At 39.1% G+C, this 19338-nt stretch overlaps 2 protein-coding genes across 2 annotated transcripts in view; both read right to left on the bottom strand.

The window, feature by feature from the left end:
* Positions 1-19338, bottom strand: part of LOC146479902 (uncharacterized) — a 76360-nt gene that overhangs the window by 38811 nt on the left and 18211 nt on the right. The gene's annotated exons all lie outside the window — the stretch shown is intronic.
* Positions 8665-18401, bottom strand: LOC146479904 (lactadherin-like). The gene is made up of 10 exons (XM_085110775.1): positions 18249-18401; positions 14889-14903; positions 13492-13559; positions 13028-13288; positions 12570-12711; positions 11332-11657; positions 11085-11226; positions 10822-10956; positions 9500-9705; positions 8665-8845 (listed from the first exon to the last, which is right to left on the bottom strand). The coding sequence occupies exons 1-10, from the start codon at positions 18310-18312 to the stop codon at positions 8684-8686; spliced, it is 1521 nt and encodes a 506-aa protein (XP_084966901.1). The 5' UTR covers positions 18313-18401; the 3' UTR covers positions 8665-8683.

Below are 19338 nucleotides of genomic sequence, written 5' to 3'. Positions count from 1 at the left end.
GCGGCCGACAGATGTCTCGCCTCCACCAATGTATCATCTTTTTATGAAGATCAAGGACGCTTCAGTGTTCACAAAAGATGTCAAATTGACGAATCACAGGGTATTTAAGTATACTGAAAAGACTTAATGATTAGAAAAGCGAAAGGGCGTTCCTTCGCTCTCTCTCCGCTGTCCACACGTCTTTTGTTCCTGACCACATTTTCCCGCGCCATTTGTTTTTGGAACCGCTTTCCAATATCCGACTAGCTACTAGTACCCCAAAACCAAGACAAAGACTTCAACCTTTTTGATATTAACGCTTTACAATTTTACCTTGACTTGTTGCCCCTGTTTATATACTTCGAAAAAGGCACCCTTGTTGCTGTATCGCAGTGAGTAACTCTTCACCCAGAAATAATGAAAGCGATGAGCCTGGGTAGAAATACCGGTAATTTGCGTCTTATTTCCCAAGTCTATTTGAAGCCACTGATTCCTATCGCTCGTTTGTGGCCTCCAGGAGCCTCTACTGAAGCGGAGCCTGGCATTCTCAGGGCCATAGGCTGGAATTTGAGAGGACGCTGTTATGGAATCGTCTGTTATTTGGCCGTTTTCCATCCCCAACGGCGTCCTACAAGGACTTAATTTAGGAAGTGGAAAACCTGTGTAATGTCAAAAACAATTCACATGATAGGGCGACCCTGAGAAACTGAATCTACTATTAATTAATATGGCCACCTTTTTAAGACCAGAAAGCACCAAACTCAATTGGGTCAGTTATTAAAGACAGTTTAGACGGTGTTTAACAAAACCAAGTTCTAAGCCATTTTCAATTTTTCCATCAGTCATATCTAAACTGCCGACGGTAACAAGAAGGCTTGCATCCCAGTCTAGAAAACTATCTATCTTTTAAAGTAAACCACTTATAAACAGATTTGGAGGCCCATTGATTGCCGTAAGCCGGGGCCTAAGTTAGACTCTGTTTAAATAACTGGCCCATCATTTCTATTGAGCCTCCCCAGTTTTCCCATTTCGTTTTTGTTGGCCATTTCAGTCGTTGAGCTAAAAAGGTTTCATTTTCAATGTTTCAAACGCATATTCAGCCTACAACCCCTCCCAATGCAAACTCCATTTCAGGGGATCCAATCAAGCTCAGTGCATGGTACTTTCCATTGATCATGTTCTATCTTTGTAGACGCCCACTTTTTTGCAACCAATAAATATGATATATTTTGTAATTATAATTACCAGATTTACAACCATAGAAGTCAGCCCTCAATGCAATGCCAAAACGATGGTAGCTTATTGGGTTGATTCGGATGAACCGTGTAATAATGGGATTCTGCAGCTTGTGACTCACAACTGTATACTGGTCACTGTTGCCATCGAATTCCTTGGAAGAGAACGCATGGTTTGAGTAAAACAAAAGAGTAGTTACATATGTTAAAAATTATCCTGTTTAGTGTCGAGGTAGGTCGAGGTAAATCCTTGATATGTATAAGTGTCGTCACAATAGGCATTGGCATACTAGCAAGTGGATAGGTCTAGCAATGAGCGTTACCCTTATACAATTGGGGGAGGGAAAATAATAGGCAGGTCACTCTTACACAATAGGGGAAGGAGGAACAATCGGCTTGCTCCACCTCGCCCACTATTGTTCACAGTAATCGCTACCCACTGACTGGTGGTTTTAAACATTTATTATGTTTTCAAAATAAAAGTGCCCTTGTTCAAGCCTAGTCATTCGTTTCAATTCGCTTGCTAGGAAAACTTTTGCTACTCGTTCGCCCTATTCAAAACGTTCATCGTCATCGCCTCTACGTTTTTTTTACAAGATGGTCCCAACATTCAAGTCGAATTTGAAAACGAGTCGCATGTTTTCTTTGACGTACCGTTACCCACTGATTCTTATGTTAACTCATTTGAGCTTTGTTGGTGATTAAACAGTTCTATAAAACAGAAAAGCAGTCTGTTGTCGTCTTTGTTTATTACAGTGCTCCGAATAAGAATTTTCCTGATCAATTTTCCTTCCTGTTAAATTGACATGTTAATAATGGCGCGAGCAAACTAACGCACTGGGACAGATATTGGTGAAAATAGTTCAACAATTTAAATACAAAACAAAGTTCTTATTACAGCGTCAATCATCTTTATGTTTTATGTTCTATCATTCTCGTGCGTGATTCCACAATCGTAAAACACCTCGAGGGCCAGACCATAGACGCAGATACGGATGGAGAGCAGACGGGCACGTAATGTGTATGATAATAATCTTAAAGTGTCTCGATGAATTCGTCGTTGACATTTTTTGGAGACTCCGTTATTAGACAGAAAGGATATGATGGACATAGCAATGAAGCCTACGGAAGCTAACTTCGTTGGGTATCACGCCACGCGATCATTCTCGAGCTCTGCTTTCGTATTGGACTCGGAGGGGCCTTCAAAGGACACTCAAGCACCAGCTCATCAATGGCGGACTTAGAGTTCCATTCCAGGGTACAATTCAATCTGACTACATTCGGTAATCTCAAAGAAAAAATCCGTAAAATAACATTATTATCATGGAGTCTATCGTGAACGCTGGCGTATTAGTTCTCGTTCGCCTGATCTGCGAGTCAAGTTCTTTTCCGAATTGCTTACTGTGGTGTAGTAACTTCGGTAGTGTCAACGATACTTGGCGGTGGTCCTCTCATTTTGTCTCATTCGGCATTCCATTAGATTCTGCTTAAGAGCGTTCTTTTATCAAAGACCAGGCCTGTCTATATTTCGCTCTCCAGTTTTAATTTGGATGCTCCCTGGGCCCCTCTAGGGCAGGCCTGCCACCCGTTCTGCAATCATTTCTTTCTTGTTGGGAGGGCAATGAAGGTATTTTTTATTTCATTGGCTGTTGTAAATTTTCTCACAACAAACTCTTCAGATTGAGTTGCAATGGAACACAAGATGAGTGGAAAGCATTCATCTGAGAAGGAACAGATTTACTGCTTGAGATGCGACCTATGCACTTTTTGTGACTAAAGCAGGTATACAGGACTGGTGTTGACAGCCTGTTCAGTTGGGTTTAATTAAACACAAACGAACGCAGTTCCGATTGTGCCCGATTACCTTTTGATGATTTACACCAAAGTCACACCAATAATTGTTAAAAGCAACAAAATACACAGTGCTTATAGAAAATCGGCAAACTTACTATGGAAAATAATCTAGACTGATCTCAACAATTTAAGAGATACTGCAATGACCTTGGCATAATCCCTACACAAATCACTTCTGTAAGAATAGAGGGCGATAGTTCGTTATCAAGTGAAAATTATTTTCAATAAATCTAAGTGACACGTGGTTACCTTGGAATAATCCTTATAGAACAGTCCGTCATAAGAATATGTCACAAGGTATTTCGTCACCCATTGCGGTTTTAATGGACTTCCTTGTGTTGAGATTATCGTCACTTTAGCCCAATTCCCGAAGTCCACCTGGAACCAGCTGTTTTTCTTATTTCCAGGCATTGGCTCCCAGCCTCCACGAACATTCAAGTTTCCAGGTTTCACGTACAAGTGAAGCCTTGCATTTCCAGGTTTATGAGGACCCCACCAACTGGAGGCTGTCACTGACGAGTCAGGAATGGCGTAACTTTCCAATCCCAAGCCAGCTTCACAAACCGGAGGCTTAGGGGCTGAAAATCCTACGAAATAGTACTTCTCTGTCATTAGCAAACGTTACTGAATTAATGATATAATCATTTTAATAACGTTCATGTTTCTATCACGTTCTTTCGCTTCTGCTTGTACTATTTTTATAAGTTCTGAATAACCGTTGCTTTCTCTCTTTCCATTTTTCTTTCCTTCTAGAGTTACTTGCCCTCGGCATCCAGTTTTGGTCGGCCGATCCAATACTCAAGCCAGACTTCCAGTTTTCTTTCGATTACGAAACAAGTAACAAAACAACAATAAAACACAAAATATAGGTACTTTGATTGTACATTTCTGTTGAACAGGAAATCGACACCGCACGAATTTTCCTTCGCGTTTACCGAAATGAAAGGTAAATTTTTATGTCTGCACTTGAGGAAAATTGAATGTTGAATATTTTGAAAGGCTGCTAAAAATTGTTGTATCGGCCGGTTGAAACACAAAACGATACACCTAGTTTAGTACCCTGTTGTGTCAGTTCATGTTACTCTATGTATGAGATAACATTGCTGGTTTTTTTTGGCTACTGAGGACACGCCGCCAATTGACACAAGTTCACCGATGAAACCTGTGAGGCTTCGTTTCTCGGACGTTTTTCTGAGTCCCGCCTAACCAAATCATGTGCTTTCGCAAAACATGGCGGCTATCGCCCTCGACTTTATCACTCGCGGTTTTCTGTTGTGTTTGACCCACCATCTTCAAATTTTTCGATTTCACGGTTCTTATAGGTACATTTACAAAATTAGCTGCACGGTTTTTGAACAATGCTACCTACCCGTTCGACAGCCGTATAACTCCATTCTCAGCACTAAGGATCCATGGAATTTTACTGGGTGCACACGAATAAAGCGAGCCACGATAGGTGGGTTGAATGTGTTGAAAAATATGTTATTGTTCCTGTTACCTTGAAACACCTAAAGGAAAGAAAGGTAAATACATGTACTACAAAGTGGCATTCAATTTCATTTGTTTTTTCAAAGTCAATAGGACTGACTGCAACAGACCAGAGGCACCCAACTCGGCAGCGAATCGTTTTAAGGAACAAACCTGGAGTTTACCTTGCCGAAATGTCATCTCGAACTCCCGCGGAGGGACAAATATCAACCCGCTAGGAATTACGGAATTAATGGCATAAGATTTCGTTCCCTGAAGTAACTGAACTCTTGGTTATTTATCCTTGAAATACCTCCAACAGAGAGTTTAAAGACCTTCTCTTCTCTATTGATAAATTAACTTAAGCGATCTAAAGAAAGTGTAAATTAAGTAAATTGCTTGTCACTAACCCGACATTCCTTGGTTGATAACGTCACAAAGTTGTTTTTAAATACGGGGAACATTTGTAGTCAAAAGGTTTGAAAACGTTTCTAATTAAACTTGCTTAATACAGACTTACCTACGTAATTCCACTTTTTAAGGTGGTACTCCTCGTTTACCTTTTAAGATGTTTTGGCATTTATCATGTCGCGTGACCTTTCCAAAATTGACCGTTACTGTCACCGTTATAAATGATGCAAAAAAAGAGGACGGCTGATTTCATGGTTAGAGAAATATATTCACTTCAATATTTCGACAGGCACTGCCTTTCTTCTTCAGGGTATCACAGTCATTTTCAGGTCACGTGACTAGAACTTAATAGAACAGAGTTTATGATCAATGAAGGGATAGAGTGGGTAAGTGCTTCCCCTTCAATTGAAAATGAGCCAAATTATTAATCGGGTGAAGCCTGGATGTGCTTGAACCCTAAAATTTTCTACGACCTTAATTTTCACTTCAATTCTCCCAGCAGATCAAACTGTGTTAGCTTAAACAAGTATCCCTTTAAAAGACCCTACAATGATCCGGAAGCAACAGAAGACTGCATTTTAAGTACAAAGCTTTTTTTGTGGGGTTCCTCTGAGGTTAAGATCCTTCTGCTAATTACAATCTTTTTCCTTTACAGTCATTACCTCGTCAAACCTATTATATGGGACAGGTCGATAAACTCGGAAATAACCACCATCCAAGCTGTATGAAACCGTGTACTCAGTCACCCAGAAGGCCCACATATAACTACCCTGGGTTGCAATCTTTGTAACCATGGCGATGTTGTCCAGATCCACCTGAATCCATTGTCCAAGGTCCTTCATTCTTGGCATCCATGCCCCAAATTCTCCAAATCCTGCTTTGTAATTAAGCCTAGCTTGGTGAGGCAATCCGTCTTGCCGCTAAAAGTGTATAAAGTGTTTAATAAAGTATTAATGGTCATTGGGTTGAGCTCCTGGACCCGGTTGCATAGGTATAAGGAGTTTTCGACAACAGTTTTCGAAAGATTTTCTCGAAAGCTATCATAATACTGGATCACTCGGCGGTTTATTGAGGATAGGAGCACAAAAGGAGTGCGAGAAAATCGCTTGAAAGGCAGGGAAAAGTGCCAGAAAATTCCCTCTTATCTTAACATGCAACTGTGGCCCGTTCCTTGGTATTCTTCCACACATACACATTTCGTCGCTCTAGCTATCACATCGTAGTACGAGGTCTTGGATGAAGAATAATTGCAATTCTACGAAGCTTCCAATTGCTCGACGAGGGCTTCTAGCGGTTTCAGATCAAAGTCCTTAGACACAGACGTGAAACGCTTCTTGAACGGTTTATCTTATTGTAGAATTACCAGATACTGTTCTCGTTTACAAAACGGGATGGCTTTGAATGATCACAAGTTCTTTTTGAAATATTAGTTGTTCAACTCACGTGCTAATTGAGAAAAAAATAACCACTTCTCTGAAAATTTGTGCGCAAAGTAAGAAATAAAACAGCAATAGCGGAATTATGTGATAACTCGGTAAGCACTGCACGATGGGATAACTGTCCAAAAATAAGTGACCCCGAACCTCTTCTTCCCTGCATGCCTAACAAATTGCACTTTGGAATCCGCTAACAATCGATAACTGATCATTTGTATGTGTGACCTACTGATTGGCCATGCATTGGCAATCTCAGAATCGATTTAAAGGTCATTGGCAAAAGCTAAGGACCAACTATGATAACAAGAAACGCGTAAACTAGAACGGGATAAAAAATTATCAAGAAAAGACGATACAATGATATCAAAAATAACAATCAACACAAACCCGTACTCACAGCCGTTGTAGCTTGGATAGCAGAGTCGGGAATTCTTTTATCTTCCATACCCAGCGGGGAGTCACACTCTGGAAATAGGTCTAAATTTTACAGAAAATATTGACAGGAATTAGTGGATTCGTAGACGCTCTCGTGGACATTCGTCCTACGTGAATGGTGTAACATATGGTAAAACATTGTTTCATTTAGACAGGTAAACACTTGACATACTTGACTCCGGACGAAAAATAATAATAATAATAATAATAATAATAATAATAATAATAATAATAATAGTAATAATAATAATAATAATAATGATGATGATGATGATGATGATAATAATAATAATAATAATAATAATAATAATAATTAATAAAAGAGCGAAGCGTTTACTTAGTTGTTTTGAAAGGAAATGTTTCAGCCACTCACATAGAATTTTTTAAACTTTGCAGGCTTGAAGACCAGCACTTCCACCAAGGGAATAACAACATTTTAAAGTGGATGTAGATGTTGATAAAATTATTGATACATAAAACACATGATGTGATCGCTTTGTTACTATGATAATCTGCTTTTTTGAAAAATTGAATGGATCGCTGCTAAGCGGTGAAACATCCTCGCCGACTTAGTTATATAGTGAAGAGTCAATCATTCAAATTCAGAATATTGTACTCTTGAAAGGGAACCTCCGCTCTTACAACAAACAAAAGTGGATTGAGTATATACGTGACTTAATTACATCGAAGCCGAATTCCAGTTATGGTTTGAGATCTAACGATAACTATACGCTCAAACCACTGGCAGTTAAAACGTTGGCCACCCTCGGAGACCGAACCTTCGCTACTGCGGACCTCGATTGTGGAATGGACTACCTCTGGAACTCAGGAAGGAACACAGTATTAACATTTTTAAACGGAAACTTAAGACTCTCCTTTTTAAAAGAACATATCTCAATTAGTCCTTTATGATAACTTTTATACGATTTTAATTTTTAACAGAATTAGTTAGCATGATGTTTATGATCTAATTTTTATGCCTTTACAGTTTACTTTTTAACACTATATACTTTGTTTAATTAATACCATTTGTAAAGCAGATTTGAAAACTTCAGTTGAAGATTATTATTTTTATTGATTATTATTATTGAGTATTTTTGCTTTCCAACAATCATCTTGGAATTTATGAGACCCTTATGACGCCATACGATTGCCGCTAACGTCAGGAAGCAGGAGTTCTTAGGTATGGAATAATTGGGTAACCGTGTGACCATGGAATCCAAAATGGTAACTCGCAGAAATTTAAAAGCGGAAATATAGGCGACAGGAAAATTAAATTTGTCAACACTAACAGCCTATCTCAACTTTTTAAACTCGAGGTCTGAAAATTAAAGACTATTTCCCATAGTGTAACGTCAATTTGTTGTGGAGCCACATTGATCGATACAAACCCTGCATGGCCTACCTGGGCAGCTTGTAAGATTACAATCTACTATCTCGGTGCTGTTCCCCAAGTGAGAGCAACCATTTCCATAAGGACCCGGGAGAGGATTTGTGCAAGTACGGGTCCTTGAGCGGGTTCCAGCACGGCCACATGTTACAGGACATAGGGACCAACTACTCCACTCGGAGTAGTTCCCATTCTCTGCAGCAAGAACAAAATACTATCGATTCTCTTCTGTTTGTTGTTTATCACTAAAGTAGTCACAATATAGGATTTCATCCGCCTGATTCAAAAGTTTAAACGAAAGTACATAATTCAAAGTTTGACTTTGGCTAAAGATTAAGTTAAACTTTCGTTATAATTGGAAAAACACATAAGCCCTTTCTTTCCTTCTCTGCCCACTCACGGTATTTTCTCTTAGGTGCGGCTAATTTGAGTTTTTGGCTGAAATTTCTTTATCTTCACTAATTCCAGAAGTAATATTAAATAAAGGAATTTTTACTTTTTCTACAGCCATACAGCTCTACCCTCAGTGCTATTTCGAATTTCCAAGACTCTGGAATGATTCTGAGGTACTGTGCTCTTATTGGTGGTTCCAAACTATGACTGACAAGGTCGTTTCGATCTCTGTTTCCTGAAAAAATCTAGAGAAAGCGACAAAAGAAAAATGAACAGAAAAAAAGAAAACAAAAAATAATGTTGGGTTAAAGTATATTCAGAACTTAGCAGGTTCCTTTTAAACGGTTTACTAACTATTTTGTTGGTAAAGTAATAGGTCTTGCAGGAAGAAAAAATGGACAAACAGAAAAAAGGTCTTCAGAACATTGATTAGCGCCCTTTGGGAGAATGGACAAGAATGGAACTTTTAGATGCACTAAGCGGGTTAGTTAAGAGGAATCGTGAGCCGCCAACATAAGGAAGGTAAATTGAGGCATAGAATAAAACAGCGGGATGTTCGAATCTTTCTGACTAGATCTCACAATTCGCCTACTTCCTCCTCCTCTTCTTACAACCATGAAAGTCCAGTTTTGGACATCCGGTGACTTTTGTGCGATCTTTCCTTTATCGAAAACTGATTTAATTTACAGTAACACAGTAAGATTCTGAAAAAAAAAATCGATATTGAGTCCCTCACTCTGAAAGACAAACCAGGACTCGTGTAAAATGATTTTTACTCAGATGACCAATTCCCCATGAACATTCTGCGTGCATGACCGTTTGCTGTTAATAGTACATATCTCTGCTGAATAAGTGTGCTTTTCAATTTGGGATTTCCAAATGAAAACTGAGTAATTTACCTTATTGTGTGATCTTGAGTGATATTGTTCGAAATTGAGACCATCAGTGCTGTATCTCAGTGAGTAACTCTCCACCCAGGAAAATTCCAAAACGTGACCCTGGGTAGAAATGCCGGTAATCTGCGTATCATTTCCAAAGTCGACTTGAAGCCATTGGTTGTGGTCACTAAATTGCGGTATCCAGCCACCTCCACGTTCAGTTTCTCCTTTTTCAAGGTAAATGAGTAATATGATAAATAAATAGATGGTTTTAGACAAGCTTTAAACCTATACATTTATACTATACATTATATATTTATACTGGAAGCATGCAACCTCACTGAAGAAAAAGATAAGATCCCAACCCAAACTTTACACAGACAACCGTCAATGCTTAGCCATTACTAATTTAGAGCTGGTAAAGAAGCATACTCAGTACTAGTAAACGTAGTTGCTAACGCGAGATTGTTGCTCATTATTGACCTGGTATTAACTCCTACAAGCTTTATGAAGATAGTCACTGTAAGAAGTTGTAGACTGAGAACAAATCCAAATACAAGTTCATGAAGCTGGTTGCTTAAAAAGGGGGATTCAATGAGAGATAATCAATCTAAATATAGCGTTCGGCTGGGACCTCAGTCAAAAACGTTCCCTGAAAGGTAGTCGCTTGAGGGGGGTAGTCACTTACGAGACGTATCTCTCGTCTGCGTCGTAACCCAGTCGGTAGAGCAACGGTTGATCAAATCCAGAGGTTGTGGGTTTGATTTTCTCCGATGTCTTTGTCTCGTGTCGTCACCCTTGTCCTTACTAGGGATAATGATCAGTGGGAAATTCATGGGTTCACTTAAGTACCGCTACAACATACACTGTAGAGTTAATTCTCTGATCTCTAATTTGAGATTTATGAGTTCTGCATGGACCTCGTCGCTGTCCTGCCACATATTCCCAGATTAGGGTTGTCTTATGTGAACCTTACAGACCTGTCTCTTTGGGAAGGAACATGCCGGAAATCCGCAAACAAACTTTTTCCCACTGGCTAAGTCAGAGTCTCAGAATTTAACAAAATTTTGTTCGCGCCAAACACAAGAAATCGGCAACGCACGAAATTAAACTCCGGTGACAATTTTATGTAGATTTTAGGTTACTTCTTATTAATTCTTTGAGAGTGGGATGAGAATGTTTTGCGTTTAACAAATTAGGGAATCTATAGGTGAGCTTTAGTAAACTTGGTATTTATTGGTAGAAACTCAATCAATAACCTTTAGTCGGGGTTTCGGCAATCTTTAGAATGTTAATTATCGAATCTCCTATTCTATACCATAATTGCTACTTAGCCTTCTTACCTTTAAAATGAAGCCTGGCATTTTCAGGTCCATCTAGTGAACTCCTTTTAGAGGAGGCTGTTATCGCGATATTTGTTATGTGGCCGCTTTCCATCCCTATTGGTTTCCAACAACTGATATCAGGAACTGAAAATCCTGTGAGATGTAAAGTTGCGATATAAATTGGGATGTGATGAAAAAGTGAGGTAAGACCCGTGAACTGATTCATTATTCAGAATAACGGCAATTTCACAACAGCTTTTGGGATAACAACTAATTCGTACCAGATTTACATCCATAGAAATCGGCTCTTGCTGATAACCAACCATCATAGCTGACTGGGTTGATTCGTATGTATCGTGTAATAATGGGATCCTGCAGCTTGTGACTCACAACTGTAAACTGATCGCTGTTGCCTTCAAATGACTTGGAAAAGAAAAAGAAAGACTATAGTATGATTTTTTTTACTTCCTCAAAAAAAGTAGTAATGATTATTAGTAGCTTACCCAGGATTCAAATTGTTAATATTACCTTGTGGTAGTATCTAAACAAGATTCCGTCGTAAGAATAAGACACATTGTATTTTGTCACCCACTGAGGAAGATCTTGTCTCCCCTGAGTCGAGATTCTTGTCACTTTTGTCCATTTCCCAAAGTCCACCTGGAACCAGCTGTCCTCGCTGTCATTACTGGCTACCCATCCTCCAATACCTCCTGGGTAAGCGTACAAATGAAGCCTTCCACTTCCGGGTTTATTTGAACCAAAAGTGCTCGAAGCCGTCACTGAAGAATCTGGAGTGGCATTACTTTCCAATCCTAAGCCTGTCTCGCAAACTGGAGTTTCTGGATCTGTAAAACCTAAAAATAATATTTTACAATCTTGAGCATGCAGATTGATTCACCCAATTACTGAACAATCAGATGCCTGCCCTGGACCTTCTTAGAACTTGTTGTTAGAGTTGGGATAGACTTTCTATACACTGTATTACCTTGGGCACCAACTCTCAACTGTGCTCCCATGGCTTCAAACGAACTGGTACAATCACAAGCCCCGAAAAAGCAAAAAAAGTTTAGGATCAACAAAGGCTGGTAAAAGCCTTTAACCAGACTTACCAAGCTTTGGGCCTGGGGAAGAAGTCTCGTAAGCTTGGTTTTACCTGACTTTCCTGGCAAGGTGAGTTTAAAGTTACCCGGTACGGTAAAGCGGGGTTTGACGCATAAACATAAGAGCCCAAAGTTAAGCCCCGTCTACACGAGCAATTTTTAAGTGGCAACTGTATGTGGCAATTTTTATTTGCCCGTGTAGATGGCTCGACAAATATTTGTTGTTAATTTGCGTCAGTAATAATTTCGCACAGCGGAGATGACCATGGAAAGGCAAAAAGCAAGATGGCGAAAGCCAGAAGACGGGCCAGGCGTTGAAAAAATTGTCACATTTTATGTGGCATCTCGTCTACACGGACAATTTTTTATGTGGCAATTTCTATTTGCCACATAAAAACTAACACGCCAGCTTTTCAGCAAACGCAGTTGCCACATAAATATTGGTCATTTCTCATCATCTACACGGGCAAATAAAAATTGCCACATAAAAATTGCCATATAAAAATTGCTCGTGTAGACGGGGCTTTATTGGGCAAGGAGGGATGAATTTTGTTAAAAATGTTTGTTAAAAAGTCAACTGAATTACGACATTTAAAATACTCACCCGGGGGGCTTAGTCAGGCAAATGGTCAAATTTTGTCAGACTGAACACCAGAATTTTCTTACCCGAAGAACAACCATACAGCTCCATCCTCAACGAGATCCATCCATGAAATTTAACTGGATGAATGCGAATAAAGCGGGCTGCAAAAGGTGGCCTGAATTTGTTGATTACAGTGCTGTTTTGATCCCTGTTACCTTGCAATATCTAAAAAAACCATTACGGTTATCACTAAACTTTCATAATAGCTGCGCAGTTTAAATTAATCTAAAATTTAAAAAGTATAATATGAAATTGATTAGATATTTGCATATGAATAATTTGAAATTATATAAAAATTACGTATAAAGACTATACTGCCCTAATTCTACCAAGTTCAATTTACCTATTGAATTTCAAAATTTGCGGATGATAACTAGGTACCTATATACAATTTTCTGGAAGTTTTAATGAGAAAAAGAATAAACCAGATGCAAGAAAAGATCATCAGATTAATTATGTTATCTCCGTAGTTCTAACTCACCTTGCCAAGGCTGTTGTTTGAAAATTGCTGATAAAATTTGAAATAACCACCATTGAAGCTGTAAGAAACCTTGTACTCAGTCACCCACTGGGCTGCCTCTCCTCCGCCCTGAGTTGCAATCTTTGTTACCGCAGTGATCTTACCCAGATCCACCTGAAGCCATTGTCCTAAGTCCACCAATGTAGGTGACCACGACCCAGTATTGTTGTTTCCTGCGATTCCGTTAAGCCTAGCGTTTGAGGCTCCATAAGACGAGTTAACCTGGAAATATAACTTACTTATAAAAAACACATTTCGTAAGTCCTTTTAATCGAATGTGGTAAGCGGAAATATTGTGTACTTGATTTTATGTAATTGATAAAAAAATCTTAAAATTTACCTTTATCAACTGGTTCTCTTTAAAAACTACGAGCACAAAAAATCCAAATAAGCGAAGGTATAATTTTAATCTGGAATGAACTTACAGTTGTTGTAGCCTTGATGGCTGAGTCAGGAATTGCTTTAGACTCCATTCCCAGGGGAGAGGCACATTCTGAAAATTATACAACAAACAAAGGTTATTCAGTGCTCATTTGCATAATTATCACAGACACCAACATTTTACAAGGATGTCAAAAAATTAGTTTTCAGTACTTTTACGAATATACGTTTTCCCGCAAGGCCCAGACTCCCAGGAATCCCTTTCTTAATGGTCGAGGAGTAAGGGAAAGAACAAAATGGCAACAAACGAACAAAGAGGAAACGGGGGGGGGGGGGGGGGGGGGAGGCGGAAGAGAGGAGGTGGACTAAGACCATAGCTGTAACCGACGCATTCAGGTCGCTCCGTCCACAAATCATGAAACTCATTTAAAACCAATACAAAATGATAACTGATAAGCAATAAATCCGGCTCTATTTGTCGCTTGCTTCCAAATAAGTCACATTTTTCTCTAAAAGAAGCAATGCTGCAACCATCTTCAAAGTTTCTGCTCATTAACATGAACGTTCCAAATAGTGTTTTATACAGGAACAAAGTTAAGCAACGAGAAGTCTAATTAAAATGTCACCTGTCTAAGTAGAAAAGCCTGTGAAGCATGGCAACACAGTTTGTTCTGTAAAAAGGAAAACGATTTAGTACTAGTTGGTGCTAATGTCGGCAACAATTTCCGTTTTTTCTCATGCTGCTCCCAAATCAAAATTTGCGTGATGGTGACTGATGTTCAAAATGTTGCGAGGTGGAACAATTACCCAATAGGTGAAATCCCTTGGCCCAGACTTACCGCGAGAATAAGGCTTTGCTATGGTATACTTTTGTTAGATCAAAATCGCTTAAATTTGCAGTCGTCACCGAAGCCATGCTGTCATTTGGTATTAAATCGAAGATGCCGACTGACTCCGCGACGTGCCAAGAAGATAATTATTCTTGAAAGGTGTGTTTCAGCGTCTTATCAGTATTGTTTAGGGACCAATCAGAATTTCCAGTTGCCGCTGTACCGTAAATTCGGACGGGTCAGTTACAGCTAAAAGCGCAGTCCTTTCTCTTGCCCTCTTCCCCAACATCTCGCTTTTTGCTCGTTTCAGTCTAGTTGAACGCACTTCGCTCTCTAAGCTAGCCCACTCGATCAACTATCCAGAGTCTACACAAGACGTAAAAACACGCTAATCCTTGAAATAAGAATCCAAACAAATCTATCCATGATATTCTATGAAATTTGAGAGTGCACGCAACATTTGACTTGTGTCTCTTAAGATTTTGAACAGCGCTGTATCATCTCTCTCTGCCTTTGGGAACTAGTCATTCACAATTACTATTTTGCTATAAATAATAAAAGTTGATTCACAGAATTCTGCGTCTCACATAGAATTACTGGTAAATACGCACCTTTGGTGGAATTCCCTGAAAATTAAAAAAGAGTGTCAAAACAAGTTACTGTAAAGAAAAATACGATTTAACGACCTCTCACATATCATATCATATCATATCATATCATATCATATCATATCATATCATATCATATCATATCATATCATATCATATCATATCATATCATATCATATCATATCATATCATATCATATCATATCATATCATATCATGTCATATCATGTCATGTCATATCATATCATATCATATCATATTATATCATATCATATCTAATTATATAGTGATTCGTATGAAAGTACTCCTTAAAAGTCAAGTATACCACAAGAAGTGTAGAGTCCCACGACAAAGTCACAAAGATGTTAGTAGTAATAGGTCATTGGAATTAGCCGGGTTTTGGCCTTCCCTTGGCCTTCCCTGCCTTCCTGCATACTAATAAGTGCCTTCCTCCATACTAATTAAGTGCCTAGTCAGTGCCTTCCTGCATACTAATTTTTTGACTTCCTGTATACTAATAAGTGCCGAGGTTTACTAATGAGCGTCACTCTTGCACAAAGGAAACAGGGAAAATTATCGCCGAAATTTCAGGTTATTCGTGACGATTATCGATCGTTACCGTTAAAAAACAAAACATACACACATATACGCAAAGTGACGATGAAAACTCTATATTTCAAGTTTGTTTTACTATTAAAAAACTGTTTTCTTCTATCTCGAGGAAATGAAAAACTATTAAAGTCTCAGCGTTTCACTCACCGTTAGTCAGTTAATTATGCCCAAAGTTGCATAGAAATTAGTTCAGCTCTGCTGGAAAAACCCCAAGGGAGTATCTTGACGTATTAGCATATAAACAAATTTATGTAACTTAACAACGATTAATGGAAACACGCGACTTATAATTGCTAGCAATAGAACCAGACAAGGGATACCGTTTTAAAAACGTTATTAAAAACAATGACAAAAAAGAGTCAAATACACAGCGATTTCAAGCGGATGGAAATTAATTAATCTTCATCTTCTTCGCCCATGGAGTACTTGTAAGGTTTAAATTACTTATGTCGCTGTTTCCCCAGCAGTGTTTGCCATGAGATTTATGATCATCCAAATAATTTACAAACTGAATCCGACGCCTTTTGAAGCTTCGGGGCTTGTTGTGATGGGGTTTGTACTGTGGGTAGAGGGGTCAGGAAAGCAAGGTTTAAGGGTGGTGGAGGGGTGAAGCTTTCTTTGTAAGGTTTTTGAGAGATAGCCGCTTGTGTTAATTCAGGTGTTACGTTGAAGGGGTTGAGGGGAGTGGAGAATGCTGCCGTTGCTGTCGAAGAATCTAGTGTCCTTGATGTTAAGTCTGGAACAGCGCTGATTATTTCTTCCGGTCGTGTTCTTGAATTTAATTGTTCTTTAAAAGCCAGGTATCTGTTTTGCAACTGAAAGCATCGTTTAGCTTTTTCATCGTCCCGGAGATCGTTTCGGGAAAGCATTTCGTCCATACTGCCCTGTATTTTTTGCAAAGCTAGAAGTACTGGGGGTGTCGCTAGGTTTTGTTGTTTGAGATATTTTAAAAGCTCTTGAGGAATATTTTCTTGAAACCCTGCTTGGTTGAAGCCTTCTTCACTGGGGAGGACGTTTGTTCGCAATCTACAGCTGTCTTGGGTACTGGTTTTCAGATCAATCAACAGATAACCAAAAGGTCTTTTCACAGCCTCTTCGTACTGATTTAAAAAGAAATCTGTTTGGCCGGGATACCTTTGCTTTTAAATTCAAGAACACGACCGGAAGAAATAATCAGCGCTGTTCCAGACTTAACATCAAGGACACTAGATTCTTCGACAGCAACGGCAGCATTCTCCACTCCCCTCAACCCCTTCAACGTAACACCTGAATTAACACAAGCGGCTATCTCTCAAAAACCTTACAAAGAAAGCCTCACCCCTCCACCACCCTTAAATCTTGCTTTCCTGACCCCTCTACCCACAGTACAAACCCCATCACAACAAGCCTCGAAGCGTCAAAAGGCGTCGGATTCAGTTTGTAAATTATTTGGATGATCATAAATCTCATGGCAAACACTGCTGGGGAAACAGCGACATAAGTAATTTAAACCTTACAAGTACTCCATGGGCGAAGAAGATGAAGATTAATTAATTTCCATCCGCTTGAAATCGCTGTGTATTTGACTCTTTTTTGTCATTGTTTTTAATAAAGTTTTTAAAACGGTATCCCTTGTCTGGTTCCATTGCTAGCAATAATAAGTTGCGTGTTTCCATTAATCGTTGTTAAGTTATATAAATTTGTTTATATGCTAATACGTCAAGATACTCCCTTGGGGTTTTTCCAGCAGAGCTGAACTAATTTCTATGCAACTTTGGGCACAATTAACTGACTAACGGTGAGTGAAACGCTGAGACTTTAATAGTTTTTCATCTCCTCGAGATAGATAGAAGAAAACGGTTTTTTAATAGTAAAACAAACTTGAAATATGGAGTTTTCATCGCCACTTTGCGTATATATATTTGTTTTGTTTTTTAACGGTAATGATCGATAATCGTCACGAAGAACTTGAAATTTCGGCGATAAATTTTCCCAGCAAACGGATAGCAAGAGTGACGCTATCAAGAGTAAGCGCGCTTTTATTCAAACTGACAATACAAATCTTAAGATCCAGTCAGGGTGGGTACAGAGCGGTCAAGCCTAGGCAAGTTTATTGTTTCCTTTGTGCAAGAGTGACGCTCATTAGTAAACCTCGGCACTTATTAGTATACAGGAAGTCAAAAAAATTAGTATGCAGGAAGGCACTGACCAGGCACTTAATTAGTATAGAGGAAGGTACTTATTAGTATGCAGGAAGGCAGGGAAGGCCAAGGGAAGGCCAAAACCCGGCTAATTCCAATGACCTATCACTACTGATGTTTATAGTTTGCACATATGATCAGATACAATGGTTTGTATCCTTTCGTCATTTCACTGCGAACGTCTAGTTTTAACTGCCATAACTTCCACGGATTCGAAAACGTATGTTTATGTTCTAAGCCCATCAAAAATAATTGAGAAAATACATCGACATCAGTTCTAGTGAGGCAGTACTTGTCAAAAAAAAAAAAATCAGTAACGACTGCACGACGGATGTTTCGTTGGCAATAATCCCCCCACCAACTACGCCCCCCCCCCCCCCCCCCGAAAAAAAATTATCTTACCATTTAAATTATGTGATGTGAAATTATCACAATTTTCCCCATCTGATACCTTCAGTGGAAAGCTGTTGTTGAATTAATGGTTGCCTAATATTTCTTTCCCTCCCACCAAACATACTAAAGATACTATCTAATGTCTGCATTAAGTTACTGTCTCTTCAACTATTTCTTACCACAATTGGCCCATCCTCCAGTGTAAACAGCATCAAATGAGCACCATGGTGTGTTACCATTCATTACTGTGGTGCAAGACTCGTATGATATCCCTTCATAAATGAAAGGAAAAACACAACAGCGTCCTAGTGGATCTTCTGTCCTTTTCCCAGGTGGGCATGCACTTCCTGACAAGTAATGAACACAACGAATCTAATCATTTATCCCGCTCGTCCCATTTTCGGAGTTTACTGAACCAACTTGAGCGGCTTATTTTTCACAAAGAATTCCTATATCCATCTGTAACACTTGATAGAGTTACTCTCATCTCCAACCACTTGACAAGTTCCACCATTCCGACATATTCGTTTGTACGTGGATTATTGCATTAACTGACAGACGCAAAAACTGTAGTACCCATTTTTAAGCAACACAGGGCTATTCCCATGTCTGGTTGCAATTGGTGCACTAATGGCTAATGCGCAAAAGCAGTAAAAACGTCAATGCAGCATTCTGCTTTTTTCCCATTTCTGGTTGAGCTGGTTGCAATTGGCGTCGTCTTTTCTCTGCTATGTATCACTTGTATCCGCTATATGTTAGCTTTGCTAGTTTCTGTCTAAGTTTTCACATTGTTAAGTCGCACGTTTTAAATATGTTTCCTTGGCGCGGGAGAAAGGGAAAACATGCACTCTCTAGGTTTTCGACGTTAAATAATTATTGTATTGTTTGGTAAAAGATAAGGTAATAGGTAATTCATTTCCATCTACATGTACATTGGCACTACATTTGCTGATTTCATTAGTAGTCATGTAGTAAATGTCTCGTTAATGGTCATCCCTCTTCGGGACCTTCCTGCGAAAATATAGGCTCTCGCGTTGTTTTTATTCTTTACGATGCTCGTTATGTCCGTCCATATTTTCAAGTTCTCGAGTTGGTTATGATATTTTACCTGTATGTTTTTCAGCGCTTCGGCAATCAAGTGGACATACAATTTTTCACGTTTTTCTACTAATATATAGTTTAATCGTTGCAAGGAACCGTTTTCATGTTCTGGAAATTTGATATTGTCTCCCCCATTTTGAAAGAGCTGTTGTGGGCGCATTTTATGTT

This window comes from Pavona decussata, unplaced genomic scaffold, assembly GCF_977016875.1.
Source record: "Pavona decussata unplaced genomic scaffold, jaPavDecu1.1 SCAFFOLD_58, whole genome shotgun sequence".
Taxonomy (NCBI): Eukaryota; Metazoa; Cnidaria; class Anthozoa; order Scleractinia; family Agariciidae; genus Pavona; species Pavona decussata.
This window is presented reverse-complemented; position numbering and strand designations above follow the sequence as displayed.

Coding starts and splice junctions, on each gene's coding strand:
- LOC146479904 (XM_085110775.1), bottom strand. CDS start 18,312: ATGAATGGTAACACACCATGGTGCTCATTTGATGCTGTTTACACTGGA. Junction 11,227..11,331: donor TGTTTAGATACTACCACAAG/GTAATATTAACA, acceptor TTCTTTTCCAAG/TCATTTGAAGGCAACAGCGA. Junction 10,957..11,084: donor TTTCTATGGATGTAAATCTG/GTACGAATTAGT, acceptor TACATCTCACAG/GATTTTCAGTTCCTGATATC.